This window comes from Pogona vitticeps, chromosome 2, assembly GCF_051106095.1.
Source record: "Pogona vitticeps strain Pit_001003342236 chromosome 2, PviZW2.1, whole genome shotgun sequence".
Classification (NCBI taxonomy): Eukaryota; Metazoa; Chordata; class Lepidosauria; order Squamata; family Agamidae; genus Pogona; species Pogona vitticeps.
In genome coordinates this window covers 82,261,112-82,285,248 of record NC_135784.1, presented here as the reverse complement: position 1 = coordinate 82,285,248, position 24,137 = coordinate 82,261,112, and the positions used below count along the sequence as shown (strand labels likewise).

At 41.4% G+C, this 24,137-nt stretch overlaps 1 protein-coding gene across 4 annotated transcripts in view; it reads left to right on the top strand.

Annotated features, from left to right (window-relative positions):
- The first annotated feature begins 5,332 nt into the window (after positions 1 to 5,332).
- The window catches only part of BSN (bassoon presynaptic cytomatrix protein), a 344,713-nt gene continuing 325,908 nt past the window's right edge, over positions 5,333 to 24,137 (top strand). For 3 of the 4 annotated variants that reach the window (XR_013541776.1, XR_013541777.1, XM_078385504.1), the window contains exon 1: positions 5,334 to 5,689. Coding sequence is in view for 2 of the 4 variants with exons in the window: in XM_078385504.1 (XP_078241630.1) it covers positions 5,499 to 5,689 (191 nt within the window). In the remaining 2 variants the exon portion in view is untranslated. Of the gene's footprint in view, positions 5,690 to 24,137 lie in introns of all 4 variants that reach the window. The other variant, XM_072989839.2, reaches the window with a different exon arrangement.

Genomic DNA, 24,137 nt, shown 5'->3' with positions numbered 1-24,137 from the left:
ATGAAAATTTTAGATGATTACATAGATTTTAATCGATTTGAGTCGTCATGTAAATCTGCATACACTCAAATAGTGAAAAACAATGACTGAGGCCCCAGGGGTATGCTGCACTATGAAGCGCCTACCATTGGTAGAACCTGAAAGAGGATAGTTTCCCCTTGGCCTGGCTGCCACCTTCATTCTTCAAAACCTAAAGAGGAATGATCATCTCCCTGGAATAGGTTTTTGGGTGGGTGAGAGAGTTGGTAGATGGGAGGGCATGAAAGTCTCGTATAAGATAATCAGGAGAGGCCTCTTTCTCAGTCCCACTACCCTCACAGGCATGCTTGGTGGGGACATGGGAGAGGACCTTCTTTGTTGCTGCTCCCAGACACTGAAACCCCCTCCCATAGGAAGCTAGGCTGGCCCCATTTTTGCTGTCCTTCTGCAGGCAGGCTTTTCCTTAATGACTGGTGGTCTGAGGGTTTTTTTAAATGGACTGTTGTGCTCTGTTAAAACTGTTGTTTTAAATGTGTTTTAGTATTGTTTCACTTGCTGTTTTTAATATACAGTACTTGTTTAATTATTTCTTAAACTTTTAAATATTTATATACTTATTGTTTTAGCTTTTAAATATTGTCTTTTTAATTATTCCTGGGGTCCTAAGGCAGGAAGGCAGGAAGGCAGGAAGGAAGGAAGGAAGGAAGGAAGGAAGGAAGGAAGGAAGGAAGGAAGGAAGGAAGGTCTAGCTCAGGCCATGAGTTCTGAATTAAAAACATCTGCTTTCAGATTATATAGAAATAGCCATTGTCACCCCATGAGATGAGAGGAGCAAGAACCAACTTGGAAAAGGCATTTCTACTGTGAAAGTAGGGTGAATGTCTATTTTAAGAGCCAAATTATACCTGATAGGATTTTATGAACACAATAGTGCAGATCTTTTATATCCGTATTGCATTAGCTGAAGGATTGTGTGTGTGAGGTCAGAGCAGGCAAAGAGGCAGAATCAAACGTTTTATTTTCTTGCTTTGATTGTAACTGAAATCCTTCTCTCGAAAGCTTTTGGGAAATTCCTTGTTGGAAAAGAGAGTTGCATGCAACATCAATAAAGTTTGTCCTGAAATAAGATCGTACCTAATGAGCATTCGTGGTAATATTTAAAAAAAAAAATCTAATGTCAGATTAACTTGAGATAATTTTTTAACAAATAAGAAACAATTAAACCAATTAAACAATTAATTAACTAAACCTTGCAGCCACATTCACTATCCTTGCACAGTGGATCACCAAGCCCGTTACACAGATGTAGGCAACTGTGGCTCTTCAGATGGTGGATTGTAACTCTCATCTCACCATTGCTTGTGCTGGAATCATGGGACTTGTAATCCAATATCATTTGAAGCATTAGTTGCCACTCCATCTTAAGAGAAAACAAGAATGACTTTTTGTTGGATCGTGGTCCAGAAGAATTGTTTCTGTGTCTGATCATTAGAGAAATGTGCTTGAGAGGAATCCAGGCAAATGGGCTCAGAATCAAGCTGTAAATTGGCCGACCAAGTAAAGTAGCAACTAAAAGCAGCGGGGAAATGGTTCTTTAGGGCTAGGCTGGTAACAAAATGCACCAAGCAGCTACAGTAATTTATTTATGTATTTATTATATTTTTATATCGCCCCATAGTGAACAAGCACCAGAAATTAAATATATTAATAATCAACAAATTTTCTGGTCCTTATGTTGCTGCCAGGGCTTGTGGGAGGTACACGAGAAATTTCAAACCCTTCCCCCTGGCCTCTGCAACAAAAATACCCACAAATTATAAAATGACAATGGCATCATCTTATAGAGAATTTATATAAAATGTTCTATAGATGGCATTTACCACCTGATAAACTAACCAAAATGGTTTCTAATCAGTCAAGTAAATGCTGGAAATTTCATTAAAAAACTGGAACTTACTATCACCTTTGGTGGACATGTGATAAAGCAAAAAAGCTTTGGGTAAAAATACATATATGGCTTGTTAAAATAATTAAAAAAACATGTAGATTTTAAGCCAGAATTCTTTCTATTAGGTATGTGACGGACAGGTCAGTAACTACTCCTATCCATCACAATGGAACCTTGATATATCAACCAATGGTTGAACAGAAGAGGCAGAACTAAGGAAATATAAGCGGAATGGAAGACAGTTAAAGATCAGTTAGGGATGAGTTAGGGATATGAGTTAGAGTTAGGGACTTCAGTTAAGGATATTAGTTTGAGAGAAGCAGTTTAGGCAGTTAGGACCAGCATTGTGCTAGAGAAGAATAGAGAGATAGAGAACAAGATAAGAAATGAATAAATACCTTGATTAACATGATTATACATAAGCAAATATAAATGCTATCAAAGCAGTTTACTGAATGAATAAAATAAGACCATCCATGATTTACTTTATATGATTTACTTATAAACACTTAAATAAACATTGTTTTATTGAATAACACTGATTTAAGAGTCATATTTAATAGAGAGGAATAAATCCTCTGGTGGCAGCGAAAAGGGTTGAAAAGTAAATGTCATACCCGAAAGTGAACCTGGGTTGTGTGGAAGAACAAACAGGGGAAATAGGGGTGTGTCACAGTATAATGCCAGAAAAAGTTGATAAGCAAAATGTATATTTAATACTACATATTTTAACAGCTGCAAGGATTATATTTGCACAGTACTGGAAGAATGAAGAAGCACCTCCAGATGAAGAAATAATCAAAAAGTTACTGGACTGCACAGAAATGAACAGATTGACATTAAAAATCAAAGGAAAGGAAGATCCAGAATACTGTACTATCAAACTTGGAATCTGTTTTATCAATGGCTAGAAGCACACTGTATAGCCAAAGGACTTAATATGTATTTAAGCTGTATTAACAAATGATTATAAGCAGAACCCGGGGGACCCGATGTTAAACAAGCATGGATAGACTTTATAAATAATAATTATAAACTTTGAATTAAAAAACTACCCACAAATTATGATGCTTGTGGTGAACTCTCCGCCTTCTTCCAAATAGCACTGTGGGCCTAAGCATGTGTATCCACCAGCTCTTTCTCCAGATTATATATATATATAATCTGGAGAAAGAGCTGTATTAAATATACATTTTGCTTATCAACTTTTTCTGGTGTTATACTGTTATACTGTATATGATTTGTCGCAACTCTACAAAATAGTGGCCTCTAAATGGTCCTGTTATTAATAACCCTTGAGGTTCTGCATTTTTTTGAGTCAATGCATCTCTTATTTGGTCGTCTTCCCTTCCTGCTGTCTTCAACTTTCCCCAGTATTACTGTCATTTCTAGCCTTGTCTTCACCTGATACAAAATATGATAATCTCAGTTTAGACATTTTTGCTTTCGGAGAATTTAGGCTTGATTTGATGCAGCACATACTCTTTTTTTAATGGTTCATGGTAAGTGTAAGGCTCTACTGCCTTTCTTCATATGTACATTAGTAACACCACAGTATAGTAATCCTTCTTGATTCTCAGTCTTCTGATTTCTTGGCTGCAGTCTCCATTTGGATTGATGACTGAACCAAAGTATACAAATTCCTTTGCTGTTAACATTAAAGTAAAGCCATCATTATTTTAATATGCCTGTCATCATTATTCTAATGTTAACATTCAACTGCTTTTGCAATTTCTTCTTTTTCATTCATCTGTAGCCATTTCTAGTAATCACCACTTTCTGCATCTATATAGTCCAAATTATTGCTATTTCTATCAATTTTCATTCCTCCTTTATCTGAATCTAATCTAGTTTTCTGCATATATTTTATATACAGATAGAAAAGAGGGTGGAGATACACCCTTTTATGATATCCATGCTTATGAGAAACCATTCTCCATAGTCTACCTTAACAAGAGCTTCTTGTCCAGAATTATGCATGAGGGCGATCAAATGCTATGGCACGTACATTTCTTTAAGCATCCATAGCATTTTGCAATCCACCTCTTCTTCCTCCCCACTATTTGGTGTGGTGATGTCGTCGAAGAACAATCCACATATAAGCACCCTCACACTGGGCCAGTGAACCCTTGCACCAGATAGGAATAGATGGCTTTGGGTGCCCAGGCTTTAAAACCATCTTCAGCAAAAACAAAACAAAACAAAAGCCTGTATATCCTATCCTAGTGCTAGGACACTCAGTGTGGTGTACTTGATAGAGTGACAGACTAGTACTCATGACACTCAGGCCTGATACCCTCCTCGGCCACAGAAACTCACTGGACAATTAGAACTGGTAAAGCCTCTCCTTAAATATCTCTTATCTTGAAAGTCCTATTAGGTTCACTGTAAGTTGTTTCTGACTTCACAACACGTAAGAACTGACAGTGCTCTTGCCTGCTAAAACAGAGCAGCTTTTTGAAACTCCAGTTGCTGCCCTGAAACGTGGCAATCTTACAGGTAAACACAAACACTGCTACTCAGCCTTATTCTATTGCCTATGATAATGTTACAAACATACAAGACAGCCTCCTATACTTTATGCTCCATATCAATAATGCTCACTCTTCTCTATCAAGGGTCTACACTGCACAACGCTATCGACATTCAGTGTATTCTTTCTCCCAAGAATTTATGAGATGGGCAAACAGTCCAAGCTTGGGGTAAGAACTGGACGGGGTAAGAAGACAGCCCCTGGCGTCCTTTTGGCCCCAGTTGTAATGCCCTCCTTAGGCCAAGGGCAAAAGTCGTGATTGTGACTGCACATTGGCCAGGTCAGGAGCAGAGGGTGGGCGAAGGTGGTTCAGTTGAAGAAGAAGAAGAAGAAGAAGAAGAAGAAGAAGAAGAAGAAGAAGAAGAAGAAGAAGAAGAAGAAGAGCCTCCGACCCATCCACTGGGCGAAACAGGAAGGCGCGCCATACATGTGCTGAAGGGTGGAGTGCGATAGAAAGGACTCCCATTGGGCAGGTAAATGGTGGAGGGAACGAACGCAAGTTCCCATTGGTCGGCTCAAAGGCAAAAGGAATTCCTATCCCAACTATTCCATTCCGAGGTTTGCGCCTTCTGAGTGGGAGGGGGGCCACGGAGGGGTCTGCTTCGCCCGCCTGGGCGTGTGCCCGCTAACAATACCACGGGAGTCGTTGCTCTCCAGCTTTGACGTTTCAGGCGCGAGCCCGCTGTCAGAATGCCTGAGGGCGGGAGGAAGGTCGCCTCCGAAACGAATTAGGCGCACCTCCATTGGTCGCGTCATGCACGTGCTCACGGTGGGCAGGCTTGAACTCTGCGCCAGCTGCCATTGGCTCCGGACCGCGCGCCCGTGGCGTGTCCGCGCCCCCCCCGCGTGAAGCGCGCCCTCTCGGAGGGGGGGTGGATGCCGCGCTCGCGCTCCAGTGGGCGCATGCCCAGTGCGGATGGGGCAGGCGGCGATGGTGGAGCTAGGCTGATGGCGGCGCAGGCGGCGCTGCGCTGAGGACGCTCAGGGAGCCTGTCCCTATCCCGGCAGCAGCTGCTGCCGCCCCCCCCCCGCCCCGCCATGGGCAACGAGGCCAGCCTGGAGGGCGCGGGAGCCGAGGGGCAGATGCCCCCCGGCTCCGCCGCCGGACCCTCCACGTCGCCGGGGCTCGCCAAGCCGCCTTCAGCACCAGGCACTAGCGGACAGCTCCCTCCGGGCAGGGCTCCAGCCACCGCACCGGGCCCCGCGCAGCCGCACGGACCCTCCGCCAGGTGGGAGACACCGCGGGGCTCGGTTGGGCGAACAAGGGAGGCTGATGGCCCTGTGGAGTGGGGGGAGCAGGAGGGACCACGCATTGGGGGGGAAGCAACGAGCGGGGACCCCCCCCCTCAATCTCGGGAGGGCTGTAGCGATGCTGAGGAGGAACGAGGGGTCAGGCAGGAGAGAACGAGCCTCTACCTCGGGAGACAGCCGAGCGAAGCGCGAGAAAAGGTGGTTCAGGGCGGTTGTGAGGTAGAGGGTGCCTCCCCACCAGAATTGGGTGGATAGGAAGACAGAGAGGCATGGTCTGGCTTCCCTTGTAGCTTTCCTCATTTTGGTGTTAAATGGGAAGGAAATCACCTGGGTTCCCAAAAGGGTCTCCCTTAATCCTAGAAAGTCACGGATGGGTGCCCCCTCATTTCAGAAGGCTGGTCTGTACAATGCCCCTTATGTTGCCAGTGTCGGTCCAACAAGACAGGCTCTATCTCCTGTGGTAGAGTTTTGGTGTTCTCTGAAGGGACACCGCAGGAAAGCCAAAGATTTATAGAAAGACTGTGCTGGGTGCCATTTGAGAGTCATCTTTTAGGAGAAAGAGGACAGGCTGCCTATGTTTGATAGTATTTAACCACGAGTAGGAAAATCTTCTCCACTGTGCTGGAGAAGATAGGAGCATGTGCTGCTATCACACAGGCGAAGATTTCTTCAGAGTGCAGTAGTGCGGGCTGTGTTGGGGAGAAGGGAGCAGAGAAGCATGAATGGGATGCTGATTACACAGCAAAGGGAGGAATGAGTGGCACACAAAACAAAGAAGGAAGGACATGGTGAGGAACCACAAGTAGCTCTTCACAATCTCTAGATTCTCAAGTAATAGTTTTGGCTTGACTTGTCAACAAGAACAAACATTTCCCTTACAACAAGGTCCACAGCACTCCTTTGTCACTTACACTGTTACGATGTTGCCTTATAATTATACATATGATGGTGCATTGGCCTAATGCTTATATATATATATATACATTGTAGCCTTTCTGTCATGTATAGAAAAGAAGGGTTATATAATCTGCATGTTGTACATCTGTGTAGGGAAGGAGCTGAACAAAAATATGAGTGCTTAGTATAGTGTCTCACAAAGGAAAATACAACATACCGAGGGAAGGTAATAATATAATAATTAGGTAAGATGCCACATATAGTCAATTTTAAATCAATTAAAAAACCCAGCAATCTTCATATTAGAGTAAAACAGATGTCTACTATGGAAAGCAGCAGGGTGGAACATGAAAGTTAGCAAAAAAGATGATAGTTATTTTAAAAAGTCGACAAAGTACTATTTTTCAGCATCCAGCATCTTATAGTAAAATATCAATTACATCTAAATTCTGAGTTACTTTTTATTGAAAACATTGATAGAAGTGTAGTTAATCAAGAAGTGGATTATGTATATTTGCAAATTTAAGAAGGACTTTTACTGTTGAATGATCTCTTGCTGCATAGAGGCAATAGTGGGTTCTGGAAAATTCAAATAGCTCCATGCTCTGTTTTGGGATTAATACTGAACTTTCATTTTCATTATCATGAAAGTTCATGATTGAAACATTTGATTCTGGCTGAACTGGATGTTTTACTATTTAATTTTTTGAAACTAAAAGTTTGTAGAATAAATTTGATAAACAATGCAGCTTGTTCTGTGCTAATTTCTTTAAATGTTTGTTTATCATACTTAAAAGTTGTATGGATAGGTGTTTTGGTAATGTCTTTAATTTTAAGTCACTTCTGAAAAGGTAATCCATTTGTAGATTTATCATCTGTATACAGAAAAAGTGATGCTGGATTTATAATATTGCAGCTATTTCTATTTCGCAGAGTTTCAATTTGAAATTTACATCTTGGCTGATATAGGGAAGCTATAGGCCAAGCGACAATGCATAGCAAAGCAAAGCTTACCAGTGACATAAGAATAAATGGATATTTAAATGCTTTGGCAAATACACTTGTTTAAAGCTTGGGAGATGTGTGTGGCTCATCATGTACAAATAAGACAGAAAGAAAACAAATGCTTTTGTACTGGGACCTTCTAATTACTACCGTTGGAAATGTGTGCCTCTGGAAGCTTTCTTTAATGTTGCAGCCTAGATTCATTTATGCACCATATAGTGTTACTGATAGAGAGTAGACTATTTTGTTTTCAGGCATTGCGCACTGAGGCTTTTCAGTGACACTCCTGCTGTGATGTGTTGAAGAGAAGAGCTGGGAAGCCATCCAAGTACTAATACATTTGTGCAGAAACGTGCTGGACCTTCTTCCAAACCTAGACAACCAGTTCATCTTTTCTCTGTCATAATAGACATCCTATCCTTTTTGTGCCCTGATTAATGCATGCTTATTTTGTAGTTTTTCTAGGCTTCTGCTTAGGGAACATGCTAAAATAGTCATGGATATGGGCAGTTTTGAACTGTGGGGTATTCATGTCAGCCTGATGAGCAAAACAACAAACAGTTGTGTCAGCTTAGACAATCAGGAATGTGATGCTGATGGAAAGTATAATATCAGATAATAGATATTTCTATGGGCAACAGGGTATTTGTGCCATACGTCTTATTAAAAGGCTTTTTTGATTAATGCAAGACGTATTTTGTTTGGGACGTTTATTATACAGAAATGTGTTTAATTTCACAATTTCCAGTGATATCTGTACTGTGTTTTAAATGCAAGAGAGCCTACCCACTGAAATGAGGAATACTAAGGTAGAGCAATATATTTGCAACGATAGCAATGACAGAAGAGGAATATAGCTCAGTACTAAATAACATGTTTTGCACAGAAAAGATTCCATATTCTGTCCCTGGTATTTTCAGGACAGGCTAGGAAAGAAACCCAGCAGGGTCACTGTAAAATAGACCAGTGTTCGGATTCAGTATAAAACAACTATCTGTATTGCCTCCTATTTTTAGCAGGCTCTTTTTCCGGCCTGATGTATTTTTGTTCAGACTTTACATTGATCCTTAGGTTTGAATGCTTTATATACACTCATCTGGGCATAAACTCCATTGCACATAGTGGGATTTGCTTCTAAGCAAATGTGCACAGAATTGTGCTTCAGGTTTTCATTTACCCTTGTAAATGAAAACCTAATGGTACTAATCCCCTTCTTCCAAATGCCTGATATCTTTAACGTCATGGAGAGCTGGCTGCCTAGGTAGAACTCATTTGTAATAAGACTGTGAACTAAGAATGTAAATTACTTTTTTTATTGCCACTTGATCTTCTGAACTTTCTATTCAGTATCTTAACAACATACAGTAGCAGTTAATCTTGGACAAAACCTAGCCTTGGACCGAGGCTTGGTCTTGGTCTAGGGAAAGATATAGTGTTTTAAAGTCACACATTTTAAATTGAGTACTTACTCTTCTCACAGTTTTTTACTTATTGTTTTAACCATGGACCTGTTGCTAGATACATACTGTAGTTTAGTACAAGACTCAATATTGTCAAGTATATTTTCTGTAAGCTATCATGTTGATTGTGACTTACCAGGGGTTCCTAGGTATAAAATACTCAGAAGTGGTTTACTATTTCTTCTTTTGGTGGTGCTCTGGAACTGTATAACTTGTCCAGAGTTATACAGGCCAACACTTTTCCTGCAAAAACACAGTTGAGAATTGAACTTCTGACCTCTGGCTCTGCATCTAGGTACCCAACTTACTGAGCTATCCAGTCAGCTGTCTTTATAAGAGGGTTTTTAGAAGTTCTTCTCTTGTCTGTTGCCATGCCAGTGACACAGGCTGGTACCATGAAATAGCATCTTAAAGGTAGGTGGTCAAAGGAAGAGGAACACTTTAAATATTGAATTTATAGGAAGTAGTCTGAGGGACGTGTGAACTGAGTTTATTACATGAGTGAAAATGTTTAAGGAAACTGGGTACAAAATAATAAATAGTGCAAGGGAGCTAAGTAGCCCGTTGGAATTGAGGGAAATTGAGTTAGAGGGGCTGGAGAGGCATATGTGAGTGTGAAATTCCTATTTAATATCTCCATTTGAATTAACCCATGTAGTTGCAAATCTCTAATCTGTATACAATTCAGAAGTCAAACCAGTCAATAAATATATGTCTTGTAGTGAAAGGGGTATGCATTTTGACCATAATTTCACTAAAATACATAAATCATTCCTCAAATTTAAATTACAAACAACTCATAAGACATGCAAATGTATTTTATTTATAAAAGTCTAGCATGCCATTGGGATTAACAGTATTCCATTTTCTAGTTAATTCATTATTAAGATCTCTTTCTGCATGTTATCAAACCTCAGTAATGCTCAGCAGTAATCTTTAGCAAAATGCTTCTTTGTCTCCCACTTTTTAAAAATTATGTAAAAAGCAACAACAATAGAAATCTAACAGAAATATATAATCAAATAAAAGAAAATGTGTCAATTCTAAGAAAGGATATGGACTCCTTATTTTTTTTCTTTTTTGAAACAGATAGTGAAAAAAGAGGAAATGTTGTAGTCTTGGGTTTGCACATGGGACAATAATAATTGTGTGCCATCAACTCCATTCTGAATTATGATGACCCTTTTTGGGATTTTCTAGGTAGAAAATACTCAGAAGTGGTTTACAATTCCCTTCTTCTGGGGGCACCATGGAATTGTGTAGCTTGCCTCAGACCACATAGGCTAGCTCTTCTGAGGTGTGGATTAGTTTAGACTGTAGACAGTGTTGTATTTTGTGTATGTGTGTACATACTCCAGAATATTGCATTACTTTCAAGAAGGTAAATTTAGATAACCTAATGACTGTAATCCTGTTGATGGTGTGGAAGGTCTGCATAAATTACCACAGCTAAATATGGTCAGCAAATGGGCATCGGTAAGTATTGACAAGAGGCTCAGTGTCTTCCAGCAGAGGTGTCTCAGCCGAATCTTAAATATCTGATATTTCAATCACATTACCAACAAGGAACAACTCATGTAAACTTCATAACATAGAAGACTCCAACAAGCTGGACATATTTTTCATATGGAGAACAATCGGATTCCCAAGGTAGCAACGAGTTGGACCACCTCTGGTGCTAAACAACTATGAGGATGCCCTCAAATAACATGGCAAAGAATATTGACGCAAGACCTGAAGACCCTACATATTACACAGGAAGACTCTGAAACTCTCGCACAAGACAAAATGAGCTGGAAAATCCTTGCTGCGTCATATGCTACATAGCACAGAAGTGGAGCATCATAATTAAACATGGTTAATTGATGAGACATTGGGACAATCTTAGTGGTGCAATTGGGTGTGGAATCAGGCACATAATCAGATTACATCTTAGCACTTTGTAATTTAACTATAATAAGATACACTACATTAGGGAAACTTTACACAAACTCCAGTAGGATTCTGGCCAATAATAAACTTGTGTGCCTTTTATCTTGGAAATAGACAACATTTTCTTCCTCCTTGTTTTTCATATAGAGGCCTTTATTTCTTGGGGATAATCATTTGGATGCTCCATGTAGCAGTGGAGCCAAAAGTGATTGAAGCCAGTCTCTTTCTCTGTCTGCCAACCTCTCACCCACTCACTTTTTCCCCCTGCCAGTCCCTTTGTGCACTGCTTTGTCTGCCCCTTCCCTGCTTCCTCCCAGTAAGCAGGCTCCTGTAAGGGGAAGAGATCTCTCTTGCTAGAGGCCACTTGCAGAGGGCTTCTGCCCCATTCCCCTTCCATTGCTCTTTTTGGCTGTCTTTGCTACTCACCCACACCCACCAGAAATCTGACTGCTTGCTGGAAAGTTTTCTGCCCCTTCTATTTTTGTGGTGTTGTTCTGCTTTTCCTCTTATATCCTCTTTTTGTCTCTTTCAGCTCCCCTCACCTGGATGAAATTAGTCCAGGGGCCACATAAAATTAGGCTGAAGGGCCTGGGTACTATTGTTTATTTTGCATTATTCATTTAATCTCTTTCATGTAGAGCAATTTGTTAGAAAGTTTAAATGTTCGTTTTCTTTGGCCTCTTCAGATAATTTTTGCACTTGACAAACAGTCTGCCAGAGAAGGTGTTGGAGAGAGAAAATATTTAACATGATTTTTTTTCAGGTGATGTTTCAAAGAGTTATTAGGAACTAAGAGCCACCTTGGGTCCCCTTATCTTGTGAGCTGACTTGGGTCCCCTTATCAGGCAAAAGGTAGCTTATAAAACAAACAAACAAACAAACAAGATGCTAAAAGCCATGAATCTTCATGCACATCCTGAGGAACGTCCTTCATGCTATAATAGAAAAAGCTATTTGTGCCTAATTTAATTTCAAATAAATTTTAACTATGTGTTTGTGTTTAATGTGGATTTCAGTGGCTTCCCTGTGCAATCTAATGTAATGATTGCTGGTGGTGTCCAATATTTCAGTACAGTGGTGCCTCGCTTAGCGAGTGCACCGTATAGCGATGTTTCCGTATAGCGATCCCTTTTTCGGGATCACTATACGGAAACATACCCGATCTTCGCAATGGGGAAAACCCGCATTGCGAAGATCGGGTATTGCGGCGGCCATTTTGGAGCCGCCGAACAGCTGTACGGCGGCTCCAAAATGGCCGCCGGAAGCCTGGAAATGGCTGCCGGCAGCCGTTTTCACGCCCTGCCCTCGCTTAGCGAGGGCGCGAAAATGGCTGCCGGCAAGGGGAATCCTCGCTGAACGGGTAAGTAAGCAAGGTATTGGAACGCATTAAACTAAGTTTAATGCGTTTCAATACGTTTTCCCTACCCGTTTAGCGACGATTCCGCATAGCGAGGGTTAATCCGGAACGGATTAACCTCGCTATGCGGGGCACCACTGTATTTTGAAATAGAATTTCATGTCCCCTTGTTTTAGGGCATATTCAGCTACTGCCGATTTTCCTGTTTATTTTAGTCTGCATTGTCTCTCATGTTCTTTGATTCTGGTGTGGATGCACAAAACGAAGCATCCACAAACACCAGCAGAACTTCAACAAGAAAGAAGAAAGTTTGAGCCAGCAAAACCTGGCTCCCAGCACTGAAAAATACAGCGTGCACAAGATCGACAAACTCTACCCAGCCACAAGGACTGGTGATCTCTCCTCATCACAACAATACACCCACAACAAAAACACACTGATCGACCATAATCATCCATCTTCTGAAAAGGACAAAAGCTGATCTCACAGCCATAAATACTCAACTCCCAAACAAACTGCACCAGAGCACAGAGTGCTGTCCTCTGAAGATGCCCATGGCCGCAGAGACTGGCGAAATGTTATGAAGAACAACCTTCAGAACACAGCCAAAGATCCCAAAAAACCCGCAACAACCTGTTTGTGTTTATTTTAAATTTTAAATAAATTTTAAATTTGTTTGTTAAAAGGGGGTTCACTAATGGTAAAAGGAAGGAATGGAGGTTTCTGAAAAAGAAAAAAGATGGCTTTGTGCTGACAAGTTTGGGAACTTCTGCTTTAGACTTGTTTATAGAAGTACTGCCAGGAATTAAACAGTATATGCAGGGCATCCATGGTAATACCTAACCAAAATATTTAGAGGTTGAAAATCAAGTCCTTGTTCATTAACTATCATTCTATATAGCTGGGATGCACAAACCCTTCAAGTGATACATGATGTTTTGCCCTGTTTCTTTCACAAGCTAAAAATGAATATTCAAAGACTATTACATTTTCTTTTCTTAAGACCAATTACACTCTATCCCAGTGGTCAGGGAACAGGGGTAAATTACCCCAAGTGGGGTAAAAATGAAAATCCTGGGGGTAATGAGGATGGGACCCTAACCCCCTTCCCTCCTCCTCCTCTTCTGCCCAGAGGGGTCCCTGGCTGCGTGATTGCCCCCTTCCCACCCCCTTCTGCGGCCCGGCTGCAACCAAGCCACGGTGGCTGGTGATGGGCCCCAGCTGGCAGCGTACAGCAGCCATGGCGGTGGCGGGCCTGGCCATGGCAGAGGGCGAGGCCGGGGTGAGTGGCCAGAGCACCCCAGCCAAGAGGAGCCTCTCCTTCCAGTGCCTGGAGAGGTGGATCACGGTGGAGAGGGGAGGACACGGCCATGATGGCAGCCCAGACCAGGCTCAGCCTCTCAGCGCTGGGATGCCACCGCCCCTGCCCCATACCCTGTCTCCATTCCCAGAGGAGCCCATCAGGCGACAGCGGCACTCACCAGGCTGTGCGGCTTCCTTCAGCGGCGCCTCTGCGGTGGCCAGCCAGGCCTGGTGGAGCCTCTCGCCCTCCATGCGACAGCTGTTGTGGCACTTCAATGGTGAGGCCCGTGGGAGCCCTGATGCCGAGGCCTAACGTGCCCACCCCGGCAAACAGCCACCAGAGCAGGAGGCAGTGTCGGGCGCCCCCAGCAGGCGAGCCACCTGCTGCTCTTTGATGGCTGCCCAGGAGCCACCCGCCGGCGGAAAAAGGGAGCCGCCTCTATGGGGCCAAGGACTGAGCGCGGCCCCGCCAGGTGACGGCAGAGGAGGAGGAGGCAGCCTGGGCATGGGCAGTCCAGGGGCAGTCGGCAGCACTCAGCTGGCCATGTGTGACCAAGATCCTTCCTTTCAAATCAAGGGGGTAATGTTGCCATTTATAATTTTTTTAGGGGGTAAAAGGTAAAAAAGTCCCCTGACCCCTGCTCTATCCTCTTTCTGATAAATGAATATGCAAACAGACTTGCAAAGGATTCCTGTGTTTACATGTCAAGGATCAATTACATGTGTGCTGGTGACAAGATGGATATAAATCAATGGTTTTTAGAAATCAAACTGATTTAAATCAAATCTACTCTGGCTGGTGAAGTCCCCCAGTACCCCATGATTTAATGCTTCCTGGTCCTGCATCTCTATTGCTGTCATAAAAATCCTGGGTTGTTATCATCTGTCCAACATGAAGAAGATATTTTATATTATAATGGAATAGTCTGCTGAAGAATGTATGTGATAAAGAGCCAGAATTTGGATTTACCTCTTTTCCCTTTTCAGCGCAATAGTGAATGCAGGACATGGGGATTGCTTGTTTAGGTGCACCACTGCTTTTTGACACTCTGTCATGTCCTTCTATGGTGAAGAACCAAGATGTGGGATTGCAGGTTTATATTGCTGAATCAAAGCTAGGTAATTAATTGCAAGATATTGAGCTGAGAAAACTGAGTGTTTTTACAATTAGTGATTCTGCAACTAGTAGAATTCTGCTTTCTAGATATGGGATAGCACAGCATCTCTGACCATGGAACTTGCTCCACAAAGAGAAGTTTGTTATTATATTCTTTTCCAGTATGACAGAGACTTTCTGTCACTATCTAAATTCTTCCATCATATAGTAAGACATAGATGATTTTATGCTGTTTTATCAGACAGTTTACATTGTAAATCTCAAATACTGTAAAACCATTAGGCATAGAGAAATTTAATCAAGAGAAACCTGTTGAACATCAGAATCATTCTGGGGGTAACTAGTGTTTCCCTTCCCCCTGTGGTCAAGTCTTACAGGATTGTTGCAGAGCCATTTTTTCCCAAAGCAACCCATTTTTAGTCCTTAAAAATCTGGATCTTTCTCCCTTTCCTCCTCAGCAACCTTTACACACTGCTTATATTTAAATATTGCAAATATGAACATTATGTGTAAATATTGCTACATTATGTAATAAAACATACAAAATAATCCATAAAATCAATATATATTATTTCTGTCAGCTGTAATAGTAAATACATGGTAGGCTGAATTTTATCAGGAAGGCTTGCAAAAATAAGTATGTCTTCAAGGTATGTCTAAGATTAATAATTGTTGGAGCTTGTTCTATCAGAAGTAGGAATATTCAACACAGTTGAATAGCAGCACTATACTATACTATATGTCCTGCTCTGAATGCATAACAGATCTCAGTAGTGGCTAGTACGGAAAGCAGGGCCTCTTTAGATGACTATCAGGACTACAGTAGAAGACAGTATCTCAATTTATGTTTTTTATGAAAAGAAATTTTTAAAAATTCAGTAGTGCTCTGAATGCATTTTGGATTTCAGACTGCCTTATAGCGCAATAAAGAATCCCAGTACATATACAGCAATGAATATAATTCACATTTCCATTAATGTCTGGAATGGCAAGCACTTTGGGCCTAGTAGGCTATGGCTTCTTCATACTTTCTGCTTCAGTTTCTACCCCTTATTTTATAGGTCTTGATGTTCCAAATATCATGGTGTGTATGCGGCAACATCCTTGGTATGTGATATATCAATGCCTTTCCTGGAAAACAGCTTTCTCTTGTTGTTCTGAGCATTTTAATGCCAGCTTTTTTCCCCTTCACAGCTTTGCCTGGCTTAGATTCCAAACCCTCTGGACAGAAGCCATATCACTTCTGTGTTCTTTGTAGGCCACTAAATAAATGTAAAGTAGTAGTAGCAGTACAGCCTCTGCTACAGAAAGGAATACAGGAAAATGACTGCAAAAAAAGTAGGAAGTCAAAAGTCCAGAGGACTGACAGATTAAAAATAGTGCCAGATTATGATGTTTTAAATCAATTAATTGTATACATTTGTTGATTAATGTTATTGGTCCTTATTTCATTCAAAGGAAATATACCATGCATGTACCCACCCATTTTTGTTATTTTAATTTTCTTCCAAATCTAGTTTATGATATTCTTTTCTCATTAGAAATATACAGTATTAGATTTTGGTATGAATGATCTCTTTCTCCCATCTTTAAAACCTTAGTTTCCCCTGATTTTCTTGTTGCAAAATTGGCAAAATTTGAACTAGAAAATACTATAGCCAGGTGGATTTATAGTCAGGTCCAGTGGATTTTACCCAAAGATGGCTCCTCATCAAATTGGAGAAAAGTGACCAGCAGACTGCTGTAGGATTCTGTTTTGGCCCTGGTATCATTCAACATGATTACAAATATAACTTAAATTAATTTACATTTGTAGATCTCATCAAACTGGGTGATTTCATGGTTTCTGAAGGCTGCTTCAGCATGAAAGAAATCCCTGTGGATCACTGATACCGAAGGGGGTATCTCTCTGGGAAACTTTTTATTTCCTTGAAACAGCCATGGCATAGTCCCTAACAAATCCTACACTATTTACCTGTGTAGTTGCAGCTTTAGTTAAAGCTGTAGCCCTCTTTTAAAGATATCTTTAAGAAACTGTCAGATACAAATACTTTTAGCAATGGAAATAGCTCTGAATAGTTCACTCTGGCTCAAAAAGAGTGGATATTTGCAGACATAACAAAACATTTAGCATTTGTTGTACAGTATAGTTCTTTTTCAGGGCTGTTTACTAGATATTTTGAAAAATACTTCCCAAGATTGGATGTCCACCTCGTCTCCTTAACATCATCAGGTCCTTCCACGATGGAATGAAAGGCACTGTAGTTTTTGACGGCTCAACATCAGATCCCTTTGACATCCGAAGCGGAGTGAAACAGGGCTGTGTCCTCGCACCAACACTTTTTGGGATCTTTTTTGCTGTCATGCTGAAGCATGCCTTTGGAACTGCAACAGAAGGTGTCTATCTCCGGACTAGATCAGATGGAAAGCTCTTTAATCTCTCTAGATTGAGAGCGAAGACCAAAGTCCAACTGAAATGCATGCGGGACTTCCTCTTTGCAGACGATGCAGCCATTGTTGCCCACTCTGCTGAAGACCTCCAACAACTCATGAATCGTTTCAGCAAGGCCTGCCAAGACTTTGGACTAACAATCAGCCTGAAGAAAACACAAGTCATGGGCCAGGGTGTGGACTCACCTCCCTCTATTACCATCTCCACACAAGAATTGGAGGTTGTTCATGACTTTGTGTACCTCGGCTCAACCATCTCTGACACCCTCTCTCTAGATGTCGAGCTGGATAAACGCATTGGGAAAGCAGCCACCATGTTCTCTAGACTCACAAAGAGAGTATGGCTCAATAAGAAACTGACAACACATACCAAGACCCAGGTCTATAGAGCCTGTGTCCTGAGCACACTCCTGTACTGCAGCGAGTCCTGGACCCTTTGTGCCCGGCAGGAGAGGAAGCTGAACACCTTCCATATGCGTTGCCTACGACGGATTTTTGGTATCACCTGGCAGGACAGAGTTCCAAATAGAGTAGTCCTAGAACGAGCTGGAATTTTCAGCATGCATACATTACTGAAACAACGACGTCTACGCTGGCTTGGGCACGTTGTGAGAATGGCTGATGGTCGGATTCCAAAGGATCTCCTATATGGAGAATTAGTGCAGGGAAATCGCCCCAGGGGGAGACCACAGCTGCGATACAAGGATATCTGCAAGCGGGATCTGAAGGCCTTAGGAATAGACCTCAACAGATGGGAAACTCTGACATCTGATCGTTCAGCCTGGAGGCAGGCAGTACATCACGGCCTCTCACAATTTGAAGAGACCCTTGTCCAGCAGGCTGAGGCAAAGAGGAAGTCACAAAGGAAACAAAACCAGGGAGCTGGACAGGGGACAGATTGGATTTGTCTCCAGTGTGGAAGGGATTGTCACTCTCGAATTGGCCTCCTCAGCCACACTAGACGCTGTTCCAAGTCCTCCATACAGAGCACGCTACCATAGTCTTTCGAGACTGAAGGATGCCTACTACTACTTACTAGATATATACCTATATATATATTGCTAACATTAATGTTATCGGTTCTGAAATATAAATACTTCTAGGCTGGGAATAGTTGTCCTGTTTGTGAAGCAGAAGTAAAGGTTTAAGATGGGGGAAAGGATAATGGCACATCAATCACTGGAGTAATCAGAACATAACTGAAGTTACTCAGTTTTCTGCTCTGCTTCTGAAAATCATACACGTGCTTACATTTATGTTTGTGATCCTAGAGTCAACAACACTGACCAATGCCAGTTGTGTATTTTCCCCAAAATATATAAACAGACTGTAAGATAATCTGACATGTGTTAAAACTGAAGTTGATGTGCGAAATGATAATCTTTACCTAGCTTGAGCCTCTGGGAGCAATGCATTTCTGGTGCCTGGAATTTTTAGCTGTGAATTCTTGTTTTTCCCCCTCAGCATTGATGTTTTAAATATTGATTCTTTTATTGTGGTTGTCAGTAGACTTGAGTCCTCTGGGGAGGGGCAGGTTAAAAATTGAAAAGAGCAGAACAGGGCTCAAAAGCAGAGTGTACATGTAAAGTAATAATTCATCATTTTGTAAATAACACATGTGGGAATGAACATCCTTTTACTCACTGCTGCCACAGATGCAACTGCTCCAGTTCTTTCCAGAGTATAACTACGGAGACTAAGGGTGTGGCCCATTCATGTCTACACTTTTATCAAGGCTAATTATTCTTTGAGAGAATTTGCTGAAGCATGCTGACCTTTTAGGAGTTGTTCTCTTTTTGATCATGCACCCATGCTGGCAAGCCCTGCTGTAATTGCCCATTTCTCCATTCTAAGGAATATTTCACATTTTTAGCAGAAATGCACGTGCCCTGAAACAACATCTGGTATTTCTCTTCTTTTCTGGCCCTCACTCGCTTATGCTATTCTACACAGTTTTCACAGTCTGGTTACTCTAATTTTTACTGAAAGCTGCCAGAGGACACTGGTAATTACTCTGTGAGTGTGAGCAAAAATATTACTGAGGAGAGAGAGGACATTAGTCTGCATATGATTTCTGCAAAGGCCTTATTCATATGAAGAGATTAAGAAGAAGCAAATTCACGTGCTGTCTTTTAAATTGCTTGAGTAGCAAAATGTGTGTCTATTGATGGGTATAATTAGTATAGGTGAATGACCGTTTGAAACAGGTTTTAATGGTTATTGTTCCTTATGGCAGCCGGTTAGGCAGCTCAGTGAGCTGGCGCACCAGGAGTCAGGAGTCCAATTGCCTACAGCATCTTATAACAGAAGAATCTGTCTTTAATAAGTTACAAGGTCCCAGAGCATCCCCTGAAGAAGGGAATGGCAAACTGCTACTGCATGTACTGTACCGAGGAAAACCTGGAAAATATTGCTGTAAGGCGACTTGAAAAGATATAATTGTTTTAATTCCATGTGATAAATTGCTGATGTGAAAGTAATTCTCTATTCTAACTATGCCTGGGCATAATCTTCTGGCATGGCTAAAATTAATGCTCATACAAATAGCATATTATGGGAGACTGTACCCATATGGTTTCAGCCTAATTGGAAACCCTAAAGGATACCTGTATTTATCAATTAAATTTATAGTATATCTCATAATTCCACTAAAACTCTATTCAGGCAGCCACTGGTATTCAGATAAAAGCAAATACAATTAAAACATGACGACGGTTCAAAGTCACATCAGTAAAAGAAATGAGCTCCTTTGAGCTACAACACAGGTTGTGTGCCAAAGGCTTGTTTGAAGAAAAAAGGTTACCCCTCACGTCAGAATAAAAACTGAAGCCTTCCTTAACACAGAGTTCATCAATTACTTATGCAATCACTGAAGCCGGAATTCTCCATGCTTGACTAATTTTTGTTGTTTCTCCATCATGTAGCTAAGCTGACAGAGGTTAAACAAGACTAACAGAACTAACAGAACCCACATCTCTCAAATTAACTGTAATTTACTATAAAAAGGTACCAATTCCTTCTAGGGTGGCTACAGTATGGGAACTTGTTTTTTCTTTTCTGAAGTTCAGCAGTAATTCTGTGTTGAAAAAATGGCTTGTACAGTACTCTACCTGTTATACATTGCAGCAGTAATCCAGCTGCAATAACATCTATTATTTTTGCTACACAAAAATCTACTTTCTAAATACACTTATCAGAAATTACATAAATCTATGAGTCAAACTAAAGAAAAATTAGCTGCATTTTAGTCATCTGTTCTGCTTAGTAAAGCAGCCATAATCTGCAGCTCCTGAAAGGTTATGTGACTTTCTTTATTTACTGTTGCACTTAATACTTTGATAAAGACAGCATAACAGTCAACTTGTCAGTTATTACCAGGTACTCTGCTATATTAATGCTTTGTTTCTACCTTTTGGGGATGTCAATTTTAATGTAGGCTAGTAAGAAAGAAAGTAAGTAAGAAAGCAGTCGTAAGATTGAATCCATGCGATGGAGGGAGCGCCTGTCGCTTGTCCCAACTCCTGCCAACCTAGCAGTTCGAAAGTATGTAAATGCGGGTAGATAAATAGGTACCACCACAGTGGGAAGGTAATGCCATTCCATGTCTAGTCGTGCTGGCCATGTGACCACGGAAACTGTCTACAGACAAACACTGGCTCTACAGCTTGGAGATGGGGATGAGCACCGCGCCCTAGAGTCAGACATGACAACTAAATGTCGAGGGGAAACGTTACCTTTACCTAGTAAGAAAGATGCTGAAATGCTCAAATATAACAACTTGCCTGAGCTAAAATCTGTAATTATCACATTGTATGTGTTTGTTCCTCTGTTAATTAAAATTTTTAGAAATGTGAACATTAATAAGAAGTATCTTCTAGTGATTTGTAAACATTTGGCTATCTGGATCAAAATGGTAATAGTCCCTCAAAAGGCATATCAGGGAACTGAATGAGGTGACACTTGCCCTGAAAACCCAGGTGTGAAGTCTGGGGGTTCTCCTAGGTTTGTCTTTGAGTCTGGATGCCCAGGTTTTGGCTGTCATCAGGAGTGCATTTGCGCAATTAAAACTAGAGTCCGAGTTGTGCCAGATCTTGGAGAGGTCTGATTTGGCCACGGTGACACGTGCCTTTATTCCATCTTGACAGGATTACCGTAACACACTCTGTGTAGAGATGCCTATGGAAAGTATCAGGAAACTTCAGCAGGTTCAAAACACAACAGCCAGATTCCTAACGGGAGCTGGACATAGTGATCACACAGCCCCCTGTTATAGCAGTTCCACTGGCTGATTATCTATTTATGGACACAGTTTAAAATGCTGGTTCTAATCTATAAAACCCTAAACAGTTTGGGCCCAAGGACCACACTAGGAAAGATTACCAGGTAAGGCCTTCCTCTCAGTCTTACCACCTTCAAAGGTGCATTTGGTGGGGGACACGGGAGAGAGTCTTCTCTGTAGCTGCTCACAGACTCTGGAACTCCCTCCCATAGGAGGCTAGACTGACCCCATATTTAGTGTCCTTCTGCTAGCAGATGAAGACTTTTCTCTTCAAGTGAGCTTTCCGTGAGTGACTGGCTACCTGAGTGAGGTTTTTTTAAAGTGGATTGTTGTTGTTTAGTTGTTAAGTCGTGACTCTTCATGACCCCATGGACCAGAGCACGCCAGGCCCTCCTGTTTTCCACTGCCTCCCGGAGTTGGGTTAAATTCATGTTGGTCGCTTCAATGACACTGTCCATCCATCTCATCCTCTGTCATCCCCTTCTCCTCCTGCCTTCACACTTTTCCAACATCAGCGTCTTTTCCAGGGAATCTTCTCTTCTCATAAGATGGCCAAAGTCTTGGAGCCTCAGCTTCAAGATCTGTCCTTCCAGTGAGCACTCAGGGTAGATTTCCTTCAAAATGGATAGGTTTGTTCTCTTTGCAATCCAGGGGACTCTCAAGAGCCTCCTCCAACACCACAATTCAAAAGCATCAATTCTTCAGTGATCAGCCTTCTTTATGGTCCAGCTCTCACTTCCATACATCACTACTGGGAAAACCATAGGTTCGACTATGCAGACCTTTGTTGACAAGGTGATGTCTCTGCTTTTTAAGATGCTGTCTAGGTTTCTCATTGCTTTCCTCCCAAGAAGCAGGCATCTTTTAATTTCGTGGCTGCTGTCACCATCTGCAGTGATCATGGAGCCCAAGAAAGTAAAATCCGTCACTGCCTCCATATCTTCCCCTTCTGTTTGCCAGGAGGTGATGGGACCAGTGGCCATGATATTGGTTTTTTTGATGTTGAGCTTCAGACCATTTTTGTGCTCTCCTCTTTCACCCTTATTAAGACGTTCTTTAATTCCTCCTCACTTTCTGCCATCAGAGTGGTATCATCTGCATATCGGAGGTTGACCGTTCTTATGGCAATCTTAGTTCCAGTTTGGGATTCCTCCAGTCCAGTGGTCAGGGAACAGGGGTAAATTACCCCAAATGGGGTAAAAATGAAAATCCTGGGGGTAATGAGGATGATCAGAGCCCCAGTATTGATGCTCTCATATCAAAGATGAAGCAACATCATTTCTCCAAAATCTGAAGTTTTCAAGTAAGTTGAAGCTTTCAAAGTAATTTTGAATAGATTCAATAAGATTTTGAATTCAAATGATGTATGATTTCCTTCCTTTCAAATCAAGGGGGTAAAGTCGGCATATAATTTTTTTTGGGGGGGGGGAAAGGTAAAAAAGTTCCCTGATCCCTGCTCCAGTCCAATCTTTCACATGATGTATTCTGCATATAAGTTAAATAAGCTGGGGGACAATATACAGCCTTGTCGTACTCCTTTCCCAATTTTGAATTAGTTGTTCCATATTCAGTTCTAACTGTTGCTTCCTGCCCCACATATAGATTTCTCAGGAGGTAGATAAGGTGGTCTGGTACTCCCATTAAGAACTTGCCAAAATTTGCTATGGTCCACACAGTCAAAGGTTTTGCGTAGTCAATGAAGCAGAAGCTGATGTTTTTCTGGAACTCTCTGGCTTTCTCCATAATCCAGCGCATGTTAGCAATCCAATTATGGATTGTTGTACTTTGCTGCATTAAATGGGTTTTGGTGTTATTTATGTATTTGACATTTCATTAATTGATCCTTTCGGTATTGTGTAGACATTATTGCTATCTTAAATACTGTGTTTTAATTGTTGTAAACTGCCTTGGGTCATTTTAAGGAGAAAGGAGAGCTAGAAATATTTAAAATAAAATAATAATAAACAGTAATGATGTCCAACCTTTGCACCTGTCCTCAATTTCTCCAGTCTCCAACATTGTCTATACAGAATTCCTCCTCTCTTAGGTGAATTTTTCTTCCAGCTCCAGATCTTTCTGCTTAGATCCTATTTTATCAATTCTTTGCCTCCACTGACTCTTTCTCTGCTCATACCTCTGCATTCTTCATCTACAGTTCCTTCCAGTTTCCTGTTTTCCAGGCCGCTGACTACTGTGTCCTAGTTTCTTCAAATATCCTGATTCTCAGCAGTCTTCACATCCAATTCTTTCTTTATTTCCTCTTTGTTTCTTGCTCTGAAAACCAATTTGCAATACTTGTGTGGTACTTTTCTCTTCCTGCTCACAGCAAATAAGGACGGTCTTCCTATACTAAGGGTGTAACACGGATCATAAGAACCACAGTTATACCAATTCTGCCATTATTTAAATCATTTTATGCATTTCTATTCACATGACACACAGGTAAAATTTATTAATTTGATCAACCGATCAAGTTTTTCAATCTTACCAGCATGGGCTTTTTAAAATGATCTGATCCTTGAATCAGTTCTATCCACATTGGTTTGGCAAAGATGAATATTGCTGTCAATTTACTTTGCACCCACTTGTGTTTTCAGTGACATGAGCACTGTATGGACACCATGCT